The sequence below is a fragment of the Arctopsyche grandis genome, chromosome 10, assembly GCF_051622035.1.
Source record: "Arctopsyche grandis isolate Sample6627 chromosome 10, ASM5162203v2, whole genome shotgun sequence".
Lineage (NCBI taxonomy): Eukaryota > Metazoa > Arthropoda > Insecta > Trichoptera > Hydropsychidae > Arctopsyche > Arctopsyche grandis.
Window position 1 is genome coordinate 20,142,358 of NC_135364.1, and position 17,908 is coordinate 20,160,265.

The 17,908-nt window shown below is 32.9% G+C and overlaps 3 protein-coding genes across 11 annotated transcripts; 1 reads left to right on the top strand and 2 right to left on the bottom strand.

Annotated features, from left to right (window-relative positions):
• The first annotated feature begins 295 nt into the window (after positions 1-295).
• scramb1 (phospholipid scramblase 1) lies at positions 296-11,994 on the top strand. 8 transcript variants are annotated; one of them, XM_077440083.1, is made up of 9 exons: positions 307-380; positions 3,395-3,550; positions 3,684-3,764; positions 3,840-3,892; positions 4,037-4,393; positions 8,130-8,395; positions 8,462-8,686; positions 10,014-10,175; positions 10,931-11,994. In XM_077440083.1, the coding sequence occupies exons 4-9, from the start codon at positions 3,847-3,849 to the stop codon at positions 10,988-10,990; spliced, it is 1,116 nt and encodes a 371-aa protein (XP_077296209.1). In that variant the 5' UTR covers positions 307-380; positions 3,395-3,550; positions 3,684-3,764; positions 3,840-3,846; the 3' UTR covers positions 10,991-11,994. The 8 variants fall into 8 exon arrangements, with proteins under 8 accessions (XP_077296208.1, XP_077296209.1, XP_077296210.1 ...); XM_077440084.1 differs by having other exon boundaries at positions 313-380; positions 3,395-3,607; XM_077440082.1 differs by lacking the exon at positions 3,395-3,550 and having other exon boundaries at positions 296-335.
• A 1,091-nt stretch (positions 11,995-13,085) lies between these two features.
• Positions 13,086-14,120, bottom strand: LOC143918293 (vacuolar ATPase assembly protein VMA12). The gene is made up of 2 exons (XM_077440092.1): positions 13,604-14,120; positions 13,086-13,527 (listed from the first exon to the last, which is right to left on the bottom strand). Exons 1-2 carry the CDS (start codon positions 14,118-14,120, stop codon positions 13,253-13,255), a joined length of 792 nt encoding a protein of 263 aa, XP_077296218.1. The 3' UTR covers positions 13,086-13,252.
• Positions 14,121-14,131: 11 nt separating this feature from the next.
• Muted (biogenesis of lysosome-related organelles complex 1 subunit 5) lies at positions 14,132-15,291 on the bottom strand. 2 transcript variants are annotated; one of them, XM_077440094.1, is made up of 4 exons: positions 15,249-15,291; positions 15,074-15,156; positions 14,421-14,609; positions 14,132-14,302 (listed from the first exon to the last, which is right to left on the bottom strand). In XM_077440094.1, exons 1-4 carry the CDS (start codon positions 15,265-15,267, stop codon positions 14,132-14,134), a joined length of 462 nt encoding a protein of 153 aa, XP_077296220.1. In that variant the 5' UTR covers positions 15,268-15,291. The 2 variants fall into 2 exon arrangements, with proteins under 2 accessions (XP_077296220.1, XP_077296219.1); XM_077440093.1 differs by lacking the exon at positions 15,249-15,291 and having other exon boundaries at positions 15,074-15,205.
• Between the last annotated feature and the right edge of the window lie 2,617 nt (positions 15,292-17,908).

The window sequence follows — 17,908 nt, forward strand, 5'->3', positions numbered from 1 at the left end:
AAATCATTATCATATTCGAATTCAGTGGGTCAAACTTAGTAAAGATTGGTTAGTCTCCACTCTGGTAATTTATTTTGTTGCTCAGTGTTATTAATGAACAGGATTACCATTGAAGCACAAAATGTTTTCAGTTATGTTGTAACTTGCAAGGTTATTTTTTTACTTTAAAATTAGAATAGCCAATAACTATCCACTACCATTTATACAAAACTATTCACATTCAACAAAATTTCTGCCAAAATCTACGTAGCACCCTTTCGATAAGTAGCTGGCCATGAAAAGTCACGTTAGGTTCAAATTTAACAGATTGACGTCCGATTACCTGTGACGTTTGTGTGAGTACTGCGAATAAAATGTTTTATCACATATTCACGCATTAAGTACGTTACTATTAGCGTATTTACTTATTTAAATAAATTATTACTCATTTAAATAAATTATCACTCATTTAAATAAATATTTTTTGTACGTAAGCTAATTCTAAAAAAAAAATTTCACACAATTACAAGTATATATCAGTGACAATGGAGTCAACGTTCTATTTATAAGCATCGATACAAATTTTGGGTGTGAAGTGAATATTGGGATGGTTTATATTGCTTCCCACAAGGCAATTTAGTAGTGGAGTAGATAATGGGTTAAATCTAAATATAGCATGCCATATTAAGAGGCGCGGTCTTCTGCTTTTAATCGTTCCTGCGTTAGGAGTCGCCACTGACAGCTCATCACGTATGGTGACCTCATCAATTACAAGCCGCACCAAAAAGTTAGCGATCGATTAAATAGATTACATCAAAAAAATCCTTAAAAAATAATATTATTTATCATAACATTACTGGATCTTTCTTTTTGTGTTTTCATACGTTGTTTCATATTGCTAACAGTGGCTTAGTAGGCGGTTTTATTTTCAGAAGTTTCTCAGTAGCTATCGCAAATTGGGTGTGTATATGTATGTATTTTTGAAGTGGAGTGGAGAGTGAAAAAATAATAAGAATATTGCGACTTGTTTAGCCGGTCTGGAACAACATATGTATTTCATTTTGTACTAAAAGACCGGTTGACATTTAAAATTTATATAAACGATCCATTTTTACGATATATGTATAGGTTTTTCCTCATTTATATACACATGTATAAACTGAATACACGGAGTTTGCATATTTTAATTGAGTTGTAAAGTGCTTTCAAATATATTTTCAGTGTTTTCTCATAATCCAGAGGTATTTCTTTTTAACATAATATTTATTTTTTTATTAAAAACAAAACTTAGCCTGTTGTTTCAATGATTAGATAAACTTATGTAAGTAATTTTAAAACAAAAGTATAATTCAGATTTAGAAGCTATCTCCAAATGAATTTGACTTCAAATGACTATGGATTGTTCCTCGGTGTCCTTTATATATCCACCACATTTGCGCCTAATGCTCTGATTATGGACGCCAAGTTGTGGCAATGATTGACTTTGCAATGTTCAAATCCAATTCCAATTCTTCAATTGCAATCAGCCACTTCGGCTAAAAAACATTCGTCTCCTGGCACAGTCCTCCGAAAACCAACTGAATAAGTACTCGATTGATCTTGTGTCTCCTATCTTGTGTTTGGGTCATTTGTTGAGATTATCTTCTCAAATTTCTCTCATGTAATTGTTCCAGCCGACGGTTATACCTAATTCCTTCTTGCACAATTTAATCAACCTCAATTCTCCGGCCCGACAATATAAGAAACAAACGACTGTTGCCGAACTAATTTCCATGTTGAACGTTGGCTATCTTTCGACAAGACAATTAGGGTGAAAACACCCCTAGCCCATATACATGGTGCACACTCCCGGAATTCACCCCCTGGAGTGTTTTCGGTGATATTTTATCCTTGCTTGACAGTGATCGATTCCCGCATTTGAAGAAATGTAGGAGAAACTTGTCGGTTGCATATAGATATGCTTACACGTGCGACCTCCGAAGTATATGCATTCAGCACGTGCAATTACACCCGAATTCGGTTTGGGCAACACCTACTGTTTATGGTCACAACAGGAAGTTGAGGACAAGTGACATACCACTCACTGTGTTTTCGCCCTTAGAGTTTCATTTCATGTTTTCTCGCACACAGCATGCTTGCTGCAAAGATTCATCTATTTTATAATAATGTCACGGCATCTTCTTTGGTAGATAGTAGAGTGAATAAGTTTTTTTTTTATATGAATACATAAAAAATCGTTTTGAAAAATGCCTCCAGATAATGAAAAAGTATCGTATTTCCTTTGTTTTGATTGATTCAAATTACTTAAGAGGTTAATTAATATATTATACTAGGTAATACGAAAGTTGAAATAAAATACAATCTAATCATAATTTTTAATTAGTAGGCGCATCTTATCGTTCCAAAATACATATAATAACAATAATATTTTACTTGTTTCTACATGCTATTGCTGTTATCAACCCACGCCAGTATTCAACTTGTTGCTTTGCAAGTGTTCAAGGTTCTCATTAGAACTTTGTTTGTCAGTTGTTGATCGCCTTAAAATTTATTTTTTGTCAGTCGTCGCGATTAATTGGGATTGTCACCGTTTTTAAGTCGTCAAACAAACCTTTCAGGACGCCCAATAGTCCCAGTTTACAACTCTTCAGATATCTACCGGTGGTGTGCCATGGAAATCTCGGATTTGCGAGCGACTTTGTCGGCCGATTAGTTGCGCGACCATATCAAATGTATGCAGCTGTATGGAGTATTCCACACAGTGCAACTCACCGGTCTCTCAAGCAATAAAATCCAGATCGGTCACAGGCATTCGATTTAGTCTCGACGATTTTATTGCTTAAGCAACCAGCACGATTCCTCAAAATGTATGGTGTTATATTGGACGGTGCCACACTCGGCAATTAGTGAAAAAACTACGAACTTGTACGACTGCACCCATATGCATATAATAAACAGCAAGATTTCCACGGCACGCCACTGATACCTACCAACGATTAACTCAGAATTTAAAAAGGTGTAAGCATAAATTAAGAATAAAATGTCGATGTTGGGTTGCGCCTGAGTGACATCTGTGGTATTTAACCTGTACATATGTATATAAATTTATAGATTATTAATTTTTGAAATCATATTCAAATAGTGGTGGCATAGTGGGTAGGTTTTTGACAATTTGATGAGGAAGCGTTTCAACAATGAAATCATATAAATTGGCAAAGTCTGATAGGAAACGATGAACAAATTGGAGTCACAAATGTCCGAGTCTGACCAGCAGCACAACATAAATACTCGGAATATATAAATTCTTTTCAATCGAGGTAAACCCATGGGATCGAACCCGGCAACCTCTCGGTGGATGGCATTAAACGCAACCACCAATCTATGCTGCTCGCTAAATATTTTTGATTTTTTTCAGTGGGTATTCCCGATTTGACTTGCAAGAAATCTGACAGCCCTACTCAAAAATATATCAATCCAATTTTTGCTGTATAAATTTCAATATTTTGAATATTGTACACTTCCAAATGTAGAGCCGAATTTGTGTTAATTATCATTGTGAAGCACCTTGAAAGTAATTTTTAAATATTTACCCAATATATCACATCGTAAATATAAAATCGTTTTTATTGTTGGTAACTTTTCACCTCGGTATTGATTCGTGTTATCGTTTATGATTTTAAATAAATAATATCTTCTATTTGCAGAGAGTGACTTACATTGACAATTACTGTTAAGACCAAAGTATGGAATAAAATTGCCTTCACAGAAATCTCATAATTTTCGAAGTAAGTAATTTTATTAGTTTTATTACATATATGGTCATATTTTAAAAATATTTACTATAATTATTTATGTTTAAGTTCCAAAATGTCACAACCTGGTCAAGGATATCCTCATCCTCCTCCGTACAATGGTAAGAATATAATTTTATATACATTGTGAATCATTTCCATGACGCACAATAAAATTTTCTTATCAAATTTTAAAAAAAACTTAGTTTATTGCACTATAGATAAACCGTCTTGGGCGTGGGCTTTAGTCATATTTAATGTTTCAGAGCCGCAGAATGCGCCGGGACCTTATTCGCCCAACTTCCCTTCCCAACAACAGGGATATCCTCAACCCCAAGGGTACCCTCAACCCCAAGGGTACCCTCAACCCCAAGGGTATCCTCAACCCCAAGGATATCCACAGCCCCAACAGCAAGTATATCCACCGATAACCCAACAAGGCTACGCACCTCTATACGGCCAAGGTCCTGCTCCTCAAAATCAACCAATGGCTCCCGGATTCGGAAACTTTGGCCCACCTCCAGGAGGTTTTGTTCCACCTGGATACGTACCACCCGGTCATCAACCGGGTCCTATTACGCAGCAACCCGGATCGATGGGACCTGGACCTCAGCAGGCTGGAGGTATTTTTGATGTATACAAGATTAAATAAAACAAATTTTATACTAATAATATTTGCATATTCCAGTTTAGTATTATTTTATACCATACATATGTATTAATAATTAGTTGATAAGAGCTGAAGAATTAAGAGACCTTATCTGATTCAAAAACAAAACTAGATTAAAAAAAAAAATTACTTTAAATTTATATAAAGTTAATCGCCATCCGAGAATGGGTAATATGACTTTAATACAATCTGAATTTATATATGTAACAGTACTTGCTAATTGTGAAAAAAATTAAATAACCATTATTTGATGATGAAAGCAATAAACAGATAAAACAAAAGTACCCGTTAACTTGAAACAAATTGTATGTCTAAAACATTGAATGCATATTTATTATTTATTTATTACAGCTAAGCTATAGTGATATTACAGCAATACTCCAGGGCGTCACTATACCTAATTATCTGCCAATTGCAATAAATTATCATCCTTGCCAATATCACAAATAAAACAGACATATCTTGATGTGATATAATATAAATATGATGTTATATTTTCAGGAAAAACCTTTCCGAACATATCTTAACTATAAGCTGAATAAAACCCAATCGCAAAATGTATCGGATCATCCACTTAAGAACACTTATAAAGTTTCACTGATACTGAGCGGTGAAATACTAAATTCATTGTTTGATACCTTTTCACTGCCCGAGTTAGTGAAAATATAACTTCGCTGACAAACTTTTGCTTACAATCTTATGTAAATATGTGGTTTGTATTACCCTCAACATTGTGTATAAGTTATACTTTGTTAACATATGTATCACATTGAAACTGAATAAAATTATCTCAGTATCAAGGCTTAACAATATTTATAGTTGGTCGTAAATATTAGTATCAATAAAATTAAGATTGATCCCTTAAACTATAGTCCAGTGGTAGTGAACCTTTATAAGTCCGTTTTATTTTTTATATAATACTAAGAAAGTTTTATATAATACTAAGAAATTTTTTTATATAATACTTAAGAAAGGCAACATAGCCGATGGTCCCAATTTTATATTTTCCCAAGATACCGTTATCGGGTTGCCCCTGAGCGACATCTATGATATTAAACTTGTACATATGTATGTACATATATAAATTTATAAAATAATGAATTTTTAAATCATATTCAAATAGTGGTGACAGTGGGTATGATGTTTTTTGCCAATTTGATGAGGAACTGACTATATATAATGCAACTAGTGTTGTGCCAGTTGATTTCAATGGGTGACTTCGGAAAGGAATTGATACACGAATTAAAATAAAGTTATCTGTTATACCCGATATAATTGAATAATTAAATTTTAATCCATTTTTTCGACGCTATTCAATTGTACGCATATCGTAAACATATAAGAAAATCGTAAATGAATGAAAAAAATTTGTCACAGCAAGCTAGCTCCCGCTCCTTCCTTCTTCTCTTAAGATCAAGGCACCTATTAAAATAACTCAAAAGATTTTATTTATAAAACCCATTTTTTTATTTAATACTTGGGAAAGGGTTCCGCGACAAATCGCTCACGGACATAACATTAACATATAAATGGCTCACGCGAAAAATCGCTCATGAAATTATTTGTACTTACAAAATCGTTAATTTTACACAAGAATTATTCTAAAACTCAATTAAACGTATCGTGACGAATTAACACACTATCCTATCACAGATAAATAAATAAAACATATACAAACCAGTTTAATCTCAATTTTTTGTACATACGAATAATTTCTTGAGTGATTTTTCGCATGAGCCATCTGTATGTGAGTGTAATATCCGTGAGCGATATGTCGTTGAGTGTTTGGTCCATGAGCGATTTGTCGTGACACCTTGAGTAAAACGGCATAGTTGATGGACCCAATTTTATATTTTCCCATGATGCCATGGTTGTCTCTGAGCGGCGGTATTGAAATTGTACATATATAAATTTATAGATTATAAATTTTGAAATCATATTCAAATAGTGATGACATAGTGAGTAAGATGGTTTTTGTCAATTTGATGAGGAACTGTTTCAATAATGAATTCAGATAATTTAGCAAACTCTGAAACGATCGACTTGGAGTCACAAATATCCAAGTCTGACTACAAAAATACTCAGAATAAATTCTATTCAATCAAGGGAACCCGCAGGATCAAACCCAGCAACCTGTCGGTGGTTAGCATTAACGCAACCGCCGAGTTTGTTCTCTTTACTAGACATATCAATCAATCTCGCTTGACAGTTTCCAAGTCATTTCACAAATCAAATAAATAAAAGAAGTACAGGTGAAATTTTTTCAATTATACAAAATAATTTTTGCAATAGTTTTGAACTTTTTTGCATGGAAAAATCTCCCGCGTGCCTTATGATTGCCGCCTCTGCAATATTGCCTATTAAATCGTAAACTTTAAAACACATCCAACCAATATATTTCTTCGATACAAGATTTGATCCGAAATTTTATCGCCAACGCTACGTGTTCATGTGCGTTATTATTGTTTGTGATAAAACAGCATTCAGTTTCGTGTTGCACTGTACATACATATGCTGTTGTATACTAAATTAACAAGAAATTATCTTGGTTGCGTTTCATTATCTAGTTAGAAGTCGTTACATCAAACAAGTCTCGTTCCGTAGTGTTATGATGTTAACCGTAGGTAGAGCACTTATCCAATTGACCAACTCACGTCGACATTTGAATAAAACGCCAAACGCAGTAACAACCCAACATTAAGTGGCAGTGCTCGTTTCGTATACGTACCAACATATCGAGTGATATAAAATTTCATGTAAAAATGGACTGTAAAAATAATTTTGAAAAACTTTCATCGAACAATCGTGAAAGTGAACCGAAGAGTGACTCCGTTTCGTGCATAACGAAAATTAGAGTATTCTTCGCTAAAAAAGTGCAGTTCGTCAAAGAAAATAGCGTTTATCTAGATACCTTATCTGTACAGAGTATCAGACGTAGCATGCGACGATCTATCAAAATTAAACGTAGCCCTAAAAAATCTGGCTATGTCAAATTTTTAACAGACGAAGAAAGACGGTTAGTTTTAATATTAGAATAGTACATATATTATACCACCGAGCCGTACAGCCAGTAGTATGACTGGGTGGTTGCGTTTATATTAAGCACCGAGAGATTACCGGGTTCGATCCCGTGCTAATCTTTAATGCTGCTGATCAAACTTGGATATTTGTGACTCCAAGTTGATCGTTTCCTACCAGAGTCTGCCAATTTATCTAATTTCATTGTTAAAACAGTTCCTCCATCAAATTGGCAAAAACCATCTTACTCACTATGTCACCAGTATCTGAATTTGATTTATGAACAATATGTAAAAATTTGTGTATGAGTCTAAATCCATTGATGTCTATGGATTAATTAATTAATTAATTAATAGTTAAATTCGTGTTCTTCAACATCTCAAAATTTAACGATTTCTGTAATAAAAAAAAATTCTGCAATGTTTGTAATTGGCTAAGAATTGGCGCATTGGGGTTTTCTGTTAGGCCTTCCTGGTATATATCTATGTAAAAATAAAATAAAACATTATAATAAAGTGAAAAGAATATTCATTTTATCAAATAGATAATTTGAGTACAAAAAACTAAGGTCAATTTAATCAGTACATTGTCTTACTGTTTCTCTTCACAATCTATTACTCACATTCGTGATAAATTAATCTAAATAAAAATGTTATGCTTTAATTTCATAGGTGCTTGGATGAATATACCGCAAGGGCCAGCGAACTGTCCTCCAGGACTCGAATACCTTTCCTTGATTGATCAATTGTTGGTGCATCAAAAAGTCGAAATTCTGGAAGTGCTGACCGGCTTCGAAACTAACAATAAGTTCACAGTGAAAAACAGCATCGGTCAAAAAGTATATCACGCCGTCGAAGACACCGATTGCTTGACGAGAAACTGTTGCGGGCCAATGAGACCGTTCGAGATGAAAATCTTAGATAATTACAGGAATCAGGTAAAATTTTGAAACTCGCCTCGGAATAAACAATGTAAATACATAATGTTTTTGATTCTTGTTTAGGTTATCAATATGCATCGGCCGTTGGCGTGCGAGTCTTGTTGTTTCCCTTGTTGTCTTCAAAGCATGGAGATTTCTGCTCCGCCTGGTACCGTCGTTGGCACCGTCGAACAAGAGTGGTCTCTATGTTCGCCGACTTTTGCTGTTAAAAATGCTGCTGGTAGTACAGTGCTCCGTATTGAGGGTCCTATGTGCAGGTTCGGCATATGTGGAGATGTCGAATTTAAGGTATATTTTCCTCCGACTACACTGAGTAACGAAAAATCACGTTTTTTTACTTACCGAAGCGGAGACTAGGCAATCTTTACTAAGTTTGACTCACTGACTTTTGGGTTTTGCAGTCTTTAACTTAAAATCTAATATTGGTGTGTAAAGTGTGTATTGGAATCAATTATCAGATTTTTTCTCTATTGATTGTGTGATTGTGATTCGAATTCAGTCTCCACACCTTTTTTTTTTTTTTGTTGCTCAGTGCTATTAGTGTAGGGCTGCCAGATTTATTGATATCCAAACCGGGACATTTTAATTTGGAACTTTTATGAAATAAATATATATATATATATATATATATATATATATATATATATATATATATATATATATATATATATATGTAAAATAAAACACGAATTAAAGAAGGTACATAGGCACAGATATCACAAGAATGATAAAAAAAATACCTTGTAAAAATCATAAACTTAACAAATTATATTTAACCCTTTGCCCGCGGCAATAAATATAGCGAACAAGCCCTGTACGCGGCACCTTTTTCGCGAATTTGGCAATCGAGTTTTCGACCTTAAATACAGATTTTAATATTTACTCCAGATATGTTAATTAACACATTAAGTATTATTTTAAACAATAAAATACATAATATATCTCGTGGTTTTGGCTTAATTGTCAAATAATCATTCTTCATACAATTGAGACGTATCGTCGCCATTGTTCAACAAACGTGACGTCACATAAACGAGGTTTCAGTATGGTTCCACAAAAAACTAATTTTGACTGGTATATATTCATTTTAAGCAAATTGAATAGATGGCATTCAACTGTCAGTAATATATTCAACCAATTTTGAACGTTAAAACAGTTGAAATAGGCGCATATAAGGCTCAATATCCCGTGCAAAGTTCAGAAATTCTATGGAAGACAGCCGCGCTACAGACTTGTCGCCCAAAGCTTCCATAGAAGACGGTTGCTGGCAAACGGTTAAGTTCCTTCCTTTTATAAACTAGTTTTCCCTTTTTTTCCCAGTTTATTCAGTTATTATTTTAATATTAGATGAAATTAATTATATATTGCCAAAGAAGATTGAGAAAAACCTTAATTTTGTCAATCTCGCTTTTTAACCATGGATATGGATCGAATCTCACGAGAGATTGAGATTCATGCATTTTTTTTGTAGTTTCGTAACTGCGAGGGGTCGGTATTTCTGAACAATGAGAGGTCAATAAGCAGCTATCTAAAACCGGGACATTTGGCTGTCTCGAAAGGTCCTCTCTGGACGCCGGAATCGTGTATTTGTTTCATGTTTTGAAAATTTTTTTAGGTTATGGCCCTTGATGGCGAAACTGTGGTCGGCAAAATCTCAAAACAATGGTCTGGACTTTTAAGAGAGGCATTTACCGATGCTGACTATTTTGGTATCACGTTTCCGATGGATCTCGATGTGAAGATGAAGGCTGTGCTACTAGGAGCACTATTTCTCATTGTAAGGATTTATATTATATATGTATTATGTTTGTGATATTTTTGGCATTTAATTGATTAATAACTTGACTTTTACATGGAATTGTTTTTTTGTTTAATATTTTTGCATCTTGATATAACTTTTTTGTCATTAAAATTTACTTATCTCACCTAGTTTTGTGCTATATCTATTGACTCAGTTGAATTATGGGGATACTGACGTTTTTTAATTAAAACTAAGACGTTCCAATCATAGTGTTTTCATCAACATCATCGTAACGTCTTGTCCTATCTTATATTTATTTTACAGGATGTTATGTTCTTCGAGCATTTGAGGAATTTACAGCCAGATTAATAATGGTAATTTTATAATAAAAATTGAGTAAATTAGAAAAAAACATTATTTTCATTGCAAATAATGTAACAGTAAATTGATATGCCGTAATAATATGTAATAAGGTTTCCTCACATTCAATGTCAATTAACATTTTTGTGCACACTAATTCCATAACATATGTATTATATTTTAGCTTAGTAACATTATTATCGTTTTATAAATAAAATGCATGGTAAAATTTAAGGCAACGCACGATGCTTCAAATATTGTTTTTGTTTTACATTTATGTTTTAAATAACTTATCTTTCTTTTCAATATAATTTAAGTTTTTTTTTACATTCTTTATTTGAAATTTTAACAATATATATATGTACATATACAATAAATCTTAATAATGATCATAGTCATATAATGAATAATAATTTTTATTTCTTTTACAGGATGCAATGTTCTTTGAGAAATCTGGCAATCGTGAGAGTGATGGAATTGGAATGCTTTGATGTTGTGAAGAATAAAATGGAATTGTCGAAATAATTCTCCATAAACGTACATACATATGTAATTGACAAACTCCTTGTTGACCCAATATGTACTATTCACGTTATATTAATCAACTTTTTCAATTTGCATTTTTGCATTTATCGTTGTTTTGTACACTTTCCAGAAATGCAAGTCAAAAGTTCATTTTTTTTAGTTTTATTGAAAGCCTTAAAAAATGACTGCTGTGTCAGGGTGTTGGCCAAGTTGTATTTACTATTTCATAATAATTTTCTCTATATACAAATATTACATATTTTCTATCTATATACTTGTTATTACAACGTTTTATAGTAATTTAAGTCAAAAGTTATGCATAGTACTAGTTAAATTGTACTATTTTGGTATGGAGCCATAATAATGGATATAAAAAAAATAATATTAGGATGTTACCATTACACTCTAAACATACATATATTGTTTGAATATATTAAATGAAGTTACCTCTGCTTGAATATAATGGTGAAACTCTTTCTGCGACTACATATGTAGTATTGCATAAGTTAATTTTAATTGTAATGCATATACATATGTAATGATAGATTATAATTATTTCATTATTTTTACAGAAGCTAATTCTGTTTATTTTTAAATTCGCTTATATTGATTTCACATTTTTATAAAATATAATCTATAATAATAATGCTGCCAAGCTTAAATTTATGCTTAATTTTTTTTTAATTAGTCGCATTTCGCTTTCATTTTGACTTTTATAACCTTACAATATAATTACAAATAAGGGTGCTACAAATGTACTAACACAAGGTAATATTAATTCGTTAAAATAGTTTTGATAAAATATTGTGTTTTGACTTTGGTCTTTTTCAGAAATTTATGTGACTCAATAAGCTAAACAAAATATAAAGCTTAAAAAAATTATGCTTATTTGAATATACATATAAATGTTTATCTATTATAAAATATATTTAAAAAATATTTGTAAAATAAAATCTGTATTTGTGATTTTCGTATGCCATTTCATTGCTTCCCTAATACAATACTACATACTTCAAATAATAGTAGTTTTATATAAAACTAGCTGAACCCCGGCATGCGTTGTAATGCCATAATAACGCATGCAATTCCCGTTCCCATTTGTCGGAAAAACGCAGGCAGCGAACACATTTGAAATTATTGCGTTGCAATGACACTCCTTCCCGTTTTTATCGTTTCCGTTCCCGTTTTTTTTTTCACAGTAATCTTCCCGGATATGCATACAACAAATCCTGAAAGTTCCATCGTAATCGGTTCAGTGGTTTAGGAGCCTATTCGAGACACACACACAGACATTCATTTTTATATATATAGATGTAATTTAAGTAATGGGACTGCAGATTCAAGATTTGAGTGGTGAAGTCGATTGACTCCTCTGTTTTATATATTTTAAATCGCATTTCGATTACTCACTGACTGACAGAAATTGAATATAATATTAATGCAAAAATATATACACATGTCAGTAGCAAATCGATACCAGAAGATTTCGTCTTTGTTAGATAGGGATATTTATATTCTGAATTTTATTTAAAGGTTGAAAAGCTATAGTGAACAAAATCGTCATCTGCGTCACAACTCCAACCGATCCTTGCTGTTCAAACTAGTCTCATAAATATTCTGTGCTAATGGAGCAGCTCTGTTATAAAATCTGAACCTACTTTCTTCATGTTAACAATATGTCAATTACATATATTACAAAAATATAATTATGAACTAGTTAAATAGTTTTGATAAAATGTCGCGTTTTCGTTTAGTTCATAATTTATTGTAAAATAAAATCTAATTTGTATTTACAAATTTCATGCTCCCCAAATATATAGTACTAGTTTTTTTACCCGGCTTCCCTCGGTATTAATATAAATCGCTAAAAGACCAATCCAATAGTAAACATTTTACTAAATTTATTTGAATATCCATTTGTTCGATGACGTCACGGATTTACGAACCAACAATAGTTAAAAAGTCTCTTTCGAAATTATATATTTATTTATTTAGAGCAAATTCATATTTCCTTTTATGTTTACAATAATTTAATAAAGTTTAAATTAAAAGACGTGTGTATAATATATATGTATATATTTGTATTTATAATACTTTGAAGCAACAAAATAATAATGGTAACACTTAATATGTATGAAAATTCAAAACTGCACTTGGGCAAAATAAATGTTCAATAGCGATAGAAAAATTTCTAATATACCTTAATACTATCATATAAAATCAATTTATTAATCCGAATGGGGTTTTTGGTTACTGGGGAAAACTGAGGGCCCGCCCAATTGCACAGTTTCATTTATAATTAAATCTTCATTTAACTTTTTAGCGAGGAAGTATATTTCGGCCAAAGCGATTACAAGAGCACACATGACGCCCAAAAGAAGACGAAAACCAAAGTCAAGATGACCAATCATCAATTCAACGCCCAAGAAACCAAACAAAAATCCTGCACCGAGCGATATGATAAACTGACCCACAGCCACCAGTTGCTTGTTTAGATTTTTAACTGTAAGAACACAAAAGTAAAAATCATTTCATATATAATATGTTTAAAATACAATGTATGCATTGTCGTTACTCACTCTGATAAGAAATAGTTTCCTCCGGATGCTTCACTCTAACATTATCGACATTTTTGGTCATTGATCGGTAGTCACGATTCATTTGATCGCGTCTTAATTTGACGCATCTTGCTTCTAGCACAGGGTTACGTTTGATGGTCTCATTTTCTGGCATAATTATGTCCGATCCTTCAAACAGTTCATGTAAATATATTGTATCACCATCATTCCTAGCCTTTTCTAAGTATTTGGACAGCCATTTTATATCGTCAATGCATAATAATTCACTCTCTTTCGGTTTGATTTCCTCTTCTTGTGGTAACTTCGAGTCCTTTTCATCGCAAGTTTCTTTTTCGTCATTAACTATTGTTTCGTCGCTATTTTTGGTTATATTGTTTATTAATTTTGATTTATTTATGTATTGCAAAATTGATATTGGTATATCAGCTTCATGCTCCAAAGTAAACAAGTACTGTTTTAGTTTAATTGAAGGCAAAATATGAATGGTGGTGTCTATGATTGATCCTTTATTGTCCATTTTGTTTGAATCTATTTAGTGGTGACGTTGAGTTTATGTTCTAAATCTGTATAAAAGTCGTTTAATTCTTCTTCTTTCTGTTCAAATGCGTTATCTATTCGGGTGTATTTTTCTGACATGCTCTCAATGAACACATTCCATTGCTTTTTCCTCTCTTCTCTGTTCTTTTCCAATGTATTATCCTAAAAATATATAATTATTTTCATTTTCATTTTAAGAAAAGTTCTGAAGTCGTAAAATTTGATACAAGTACATTTTAAGCATTAAGAAATAAGTATAGTATGTATAATATGTATGCACCTTCAATTTATCTTGTTCGACTTTGAATATAGCTTCAGTTTCTTCAAGAGCTTTATTTAGAGCATCCGTTAATTTTGGTATATTGGTTTCCGACAGTTCCTTCAAACGTTCCACTTGATTATCCTTGATTTCAGTTGCGTTCTCAATAATTGAAAATAGATTTTCTACTTCACGATCGGAACGTTTATTCTTGAATAATAAAATCAAATACATACATACTCTAGTAAGTTACATACTTATATAGTATAATAGAACAAGAATGGTGCTTTGTAACAATAATTAGTTGACTATATCATAAAATCAATGCCTGAAAGTTTTCTTTCATAAAACTGAATTTTTAGAAAATCATGATTTTATTTATTTAGGTGTCATAAAAGAAAAAAAACTTTTGGAAACGAAAATTAATGTGAAAAGAAATCAATAGCATAACGCATATAAAATTTTAATACATAAAAAAGCCATCAATAATATTAATGAAATATAACAATAACAAGAGAATTCTATGACACTGCACTATCCCAAATAAAAGCAATAATAAATTGGTAAAAACACGAGTATTATTTAATAATAAAGTACTGTGTAACAAAATTTGCCGAACATAGAAGACAAACGAAATTTCGATGACCATACGTGTATGAATGATTAATATTTACTTCGAATTCTCTGAGCATAAACTTGAGTTCTCCGTTGATAAATGGGCGATGGTCGAATAGTCGGGACCACAGCTCACCGCAATCTGTAAAAGGAGCCAGATCTGTCAATTCGAGCATTAGCACAAAATATAAGTACAAAGTTAGCAAATGACAGCTGCACGTGACACACACACACCTCGAATTGGAATGGGCATGGCCGCTCTGCCAACGGTCTCAACACTACTAACGCCGAACGCGATAATAGAGTAACATCAGAAAAATAAACTGATAACACTGGGCCACCCACTCTGGGCGTTGAAGTTAACCTATTTGATATTTATGAACAATGATTTCTTATAAAATAAATAATTTTCTCGGTCTAATTAAGTCATTTCTTGATTTTAAAAACATTCTACATTTTTTTTTCTTGCAAAAACATGTTTATTTTAAAATTATTGTTATTACTTGACATTTTCTTTTGGATTTATCGTAGTTAAAAATGTCATTGCAATTGTAAAATTGAAGAAAAATAATTAGAGAGTGCGATCGAAAGTTACAATTTGAAGAAAATTAAAACTGCTTTTCATAAATTTCGTTAAGTATATAAATCAGTGTTCGGTCAGTATTTTATTACAAAATGGTCAGTATTATATTAATAAAAAATGAACAAATAGCAATGCCTGTTAGATGGAATTGTCTATCGAGATTGTATCAATCTTGTGTTGATACTGTTGCGTAGGGGTGGGTGGAGGATCCAAGTAAAAGGCCAACAGTCGTCTCACAGCATTTATTGATGATTAAGGAGTTACACACACTGTCACTGCTCCGTCCAGAATGACATGATATCGCCTACGTACCGCCTTATAAAGGGTAGATCTCTCAGGGCGCCTAATCTGTTTACCTGTTGTATAGTCACGTATTCGGATATGTATTTCCACGACATTGGGTCTTCCCGTACTGATTCTGAGAAATAACTAATAACGGTCATTGTTTAGCCTAAATGCACTTAGAGTCCAGATATAATCCTGGAAGTAAGTGCAAGCACTTACATAGTTAATCCGATAACAGATAACCCTTGAACGGTCACATAGTCTCTGGGATTCTATTCGCTTAATCCGCGGCGTACGTAACAATACCAATCAAAAAATAATACTGGCCATTCGTCAAAATAAAACTTATCATTTAACATTTAAAAATAAACTTATCATTTAACATAAAACTTATCATTGAGTTTGAATCGATTATCGGCAGCAATCGCACGTGTGTCGACTTATCGTGCCGAATCTTGCGCCAATATTTTTATTTTTTCAAATTGTAACAATTATAATGAAGAAATTAAACGAAGCTATAAAACAACAAACTATAATCCTGGAGATACTAGCAAGTGGTAACATGCTTACCACTGCCAAATCCAAATGTATCAAAGAATCCGTACAAAGATTGTTGGATATTTTAACTGATGAGATCTCCGACAAACGAACACCACTCGCATCTCAAACTCAGCTGTTCTCCGAAGTAGCGGCTTCAAGCTCCGGATCCAGACACTTGAAGGTGGCGAACACGGGGATCGCAGCTAAATCTCCATCTCCCGCTGTAATCATATACCCCTGCAAGGATTCTGGAATTTCCAGTTCTGAAGCAACACAAGCCACTCTCCAAGCAGCAATTAACCCCACTAAAATAGGTGCTAAAGTAATAGGTTTAAAAAAGGTCAGTAACAATGGTTTGGTGATTTTTACAAACTCTATCATAGACTGCGAATTAATTGCAAAGTGTAATGAAATTAATTTGGCTAAGCTAAATGTAGTATTCCCGAAAAAGCGTTGGCCAAAAATTATTGTTAAATACGTTCCTAGAGATGTACCCGACGACAGAATTATGAAAATTTTGATAGAAGACTTCGGAACTGACGTCTCTAATAACATTAAATTCAGTCACCTAGCGGGTTCTCGGGAAGGGCCCACCTGCCACAGAGTGTATTCCACTTCGCCAGCACTCCGAAAAAAACTTGTAAACCAAGGAAGATGCTTCATAGACTGGAATTCGTGCAGGATCGATGACTACATTAGCGTGCTTAAATGCTCACGCTGCTGCAACTTCGGGCACTCTATAAAATATTGCAAAGAGGAAAAACCAAATTGTTCTTACTGTGCTTCTTCTGGTCATCTAGTTTCAAATTGTCCATCTACATCGAACCCGCCCAAATGCTTCAATTGTACTATAACTAACAAACCCAGCAATCATATGACAAGAATCAACCAGTGCCCTGAACTTAAAAACCAGCTCACCATTATGATCAATAAAACGGATTATGGCTACTAACATCAATAGAAATAACTTCTACATTAATGCTTATCTTGAAATTAAAATTATGTATACGAATATCTCCTCAATAATTCCCAAATTCAGTGAGTTTCAACTTTACATAATTAATAACAATCCCGATATAATATTAATAAGTGAATCGTGGCTAAATAATAACATACCTGACAGTGTCGTAGAAATTCCTAATTTTGCTATTTATAGATCCGATAGGGAAGATAGAAGAGGAGGAGGTGTTTGCATTTATGTAAAAATTTCTTCTAATAATCCATGTATTGTGGTTGAAAGATTTTTACCATCCAATATCTCAATATCAGGCATCGAACACTTGTGGTTAAAGGTTTGTTTTAACTGCTGCGAATTTATCTTAGCGTGTATTTATAGACCTCCCACTTCCACATTTGAGGAAGACATCAAACTTTTCAACGTCATCGCCAATGAAGGATGTAAAAGCTGTCCAACGCTGATTTTTGGAGACTTCAACTTTCCTACCATTAACTGGAAGTTTCTCAGCCCAGTTGGTCTTTCCGGCTC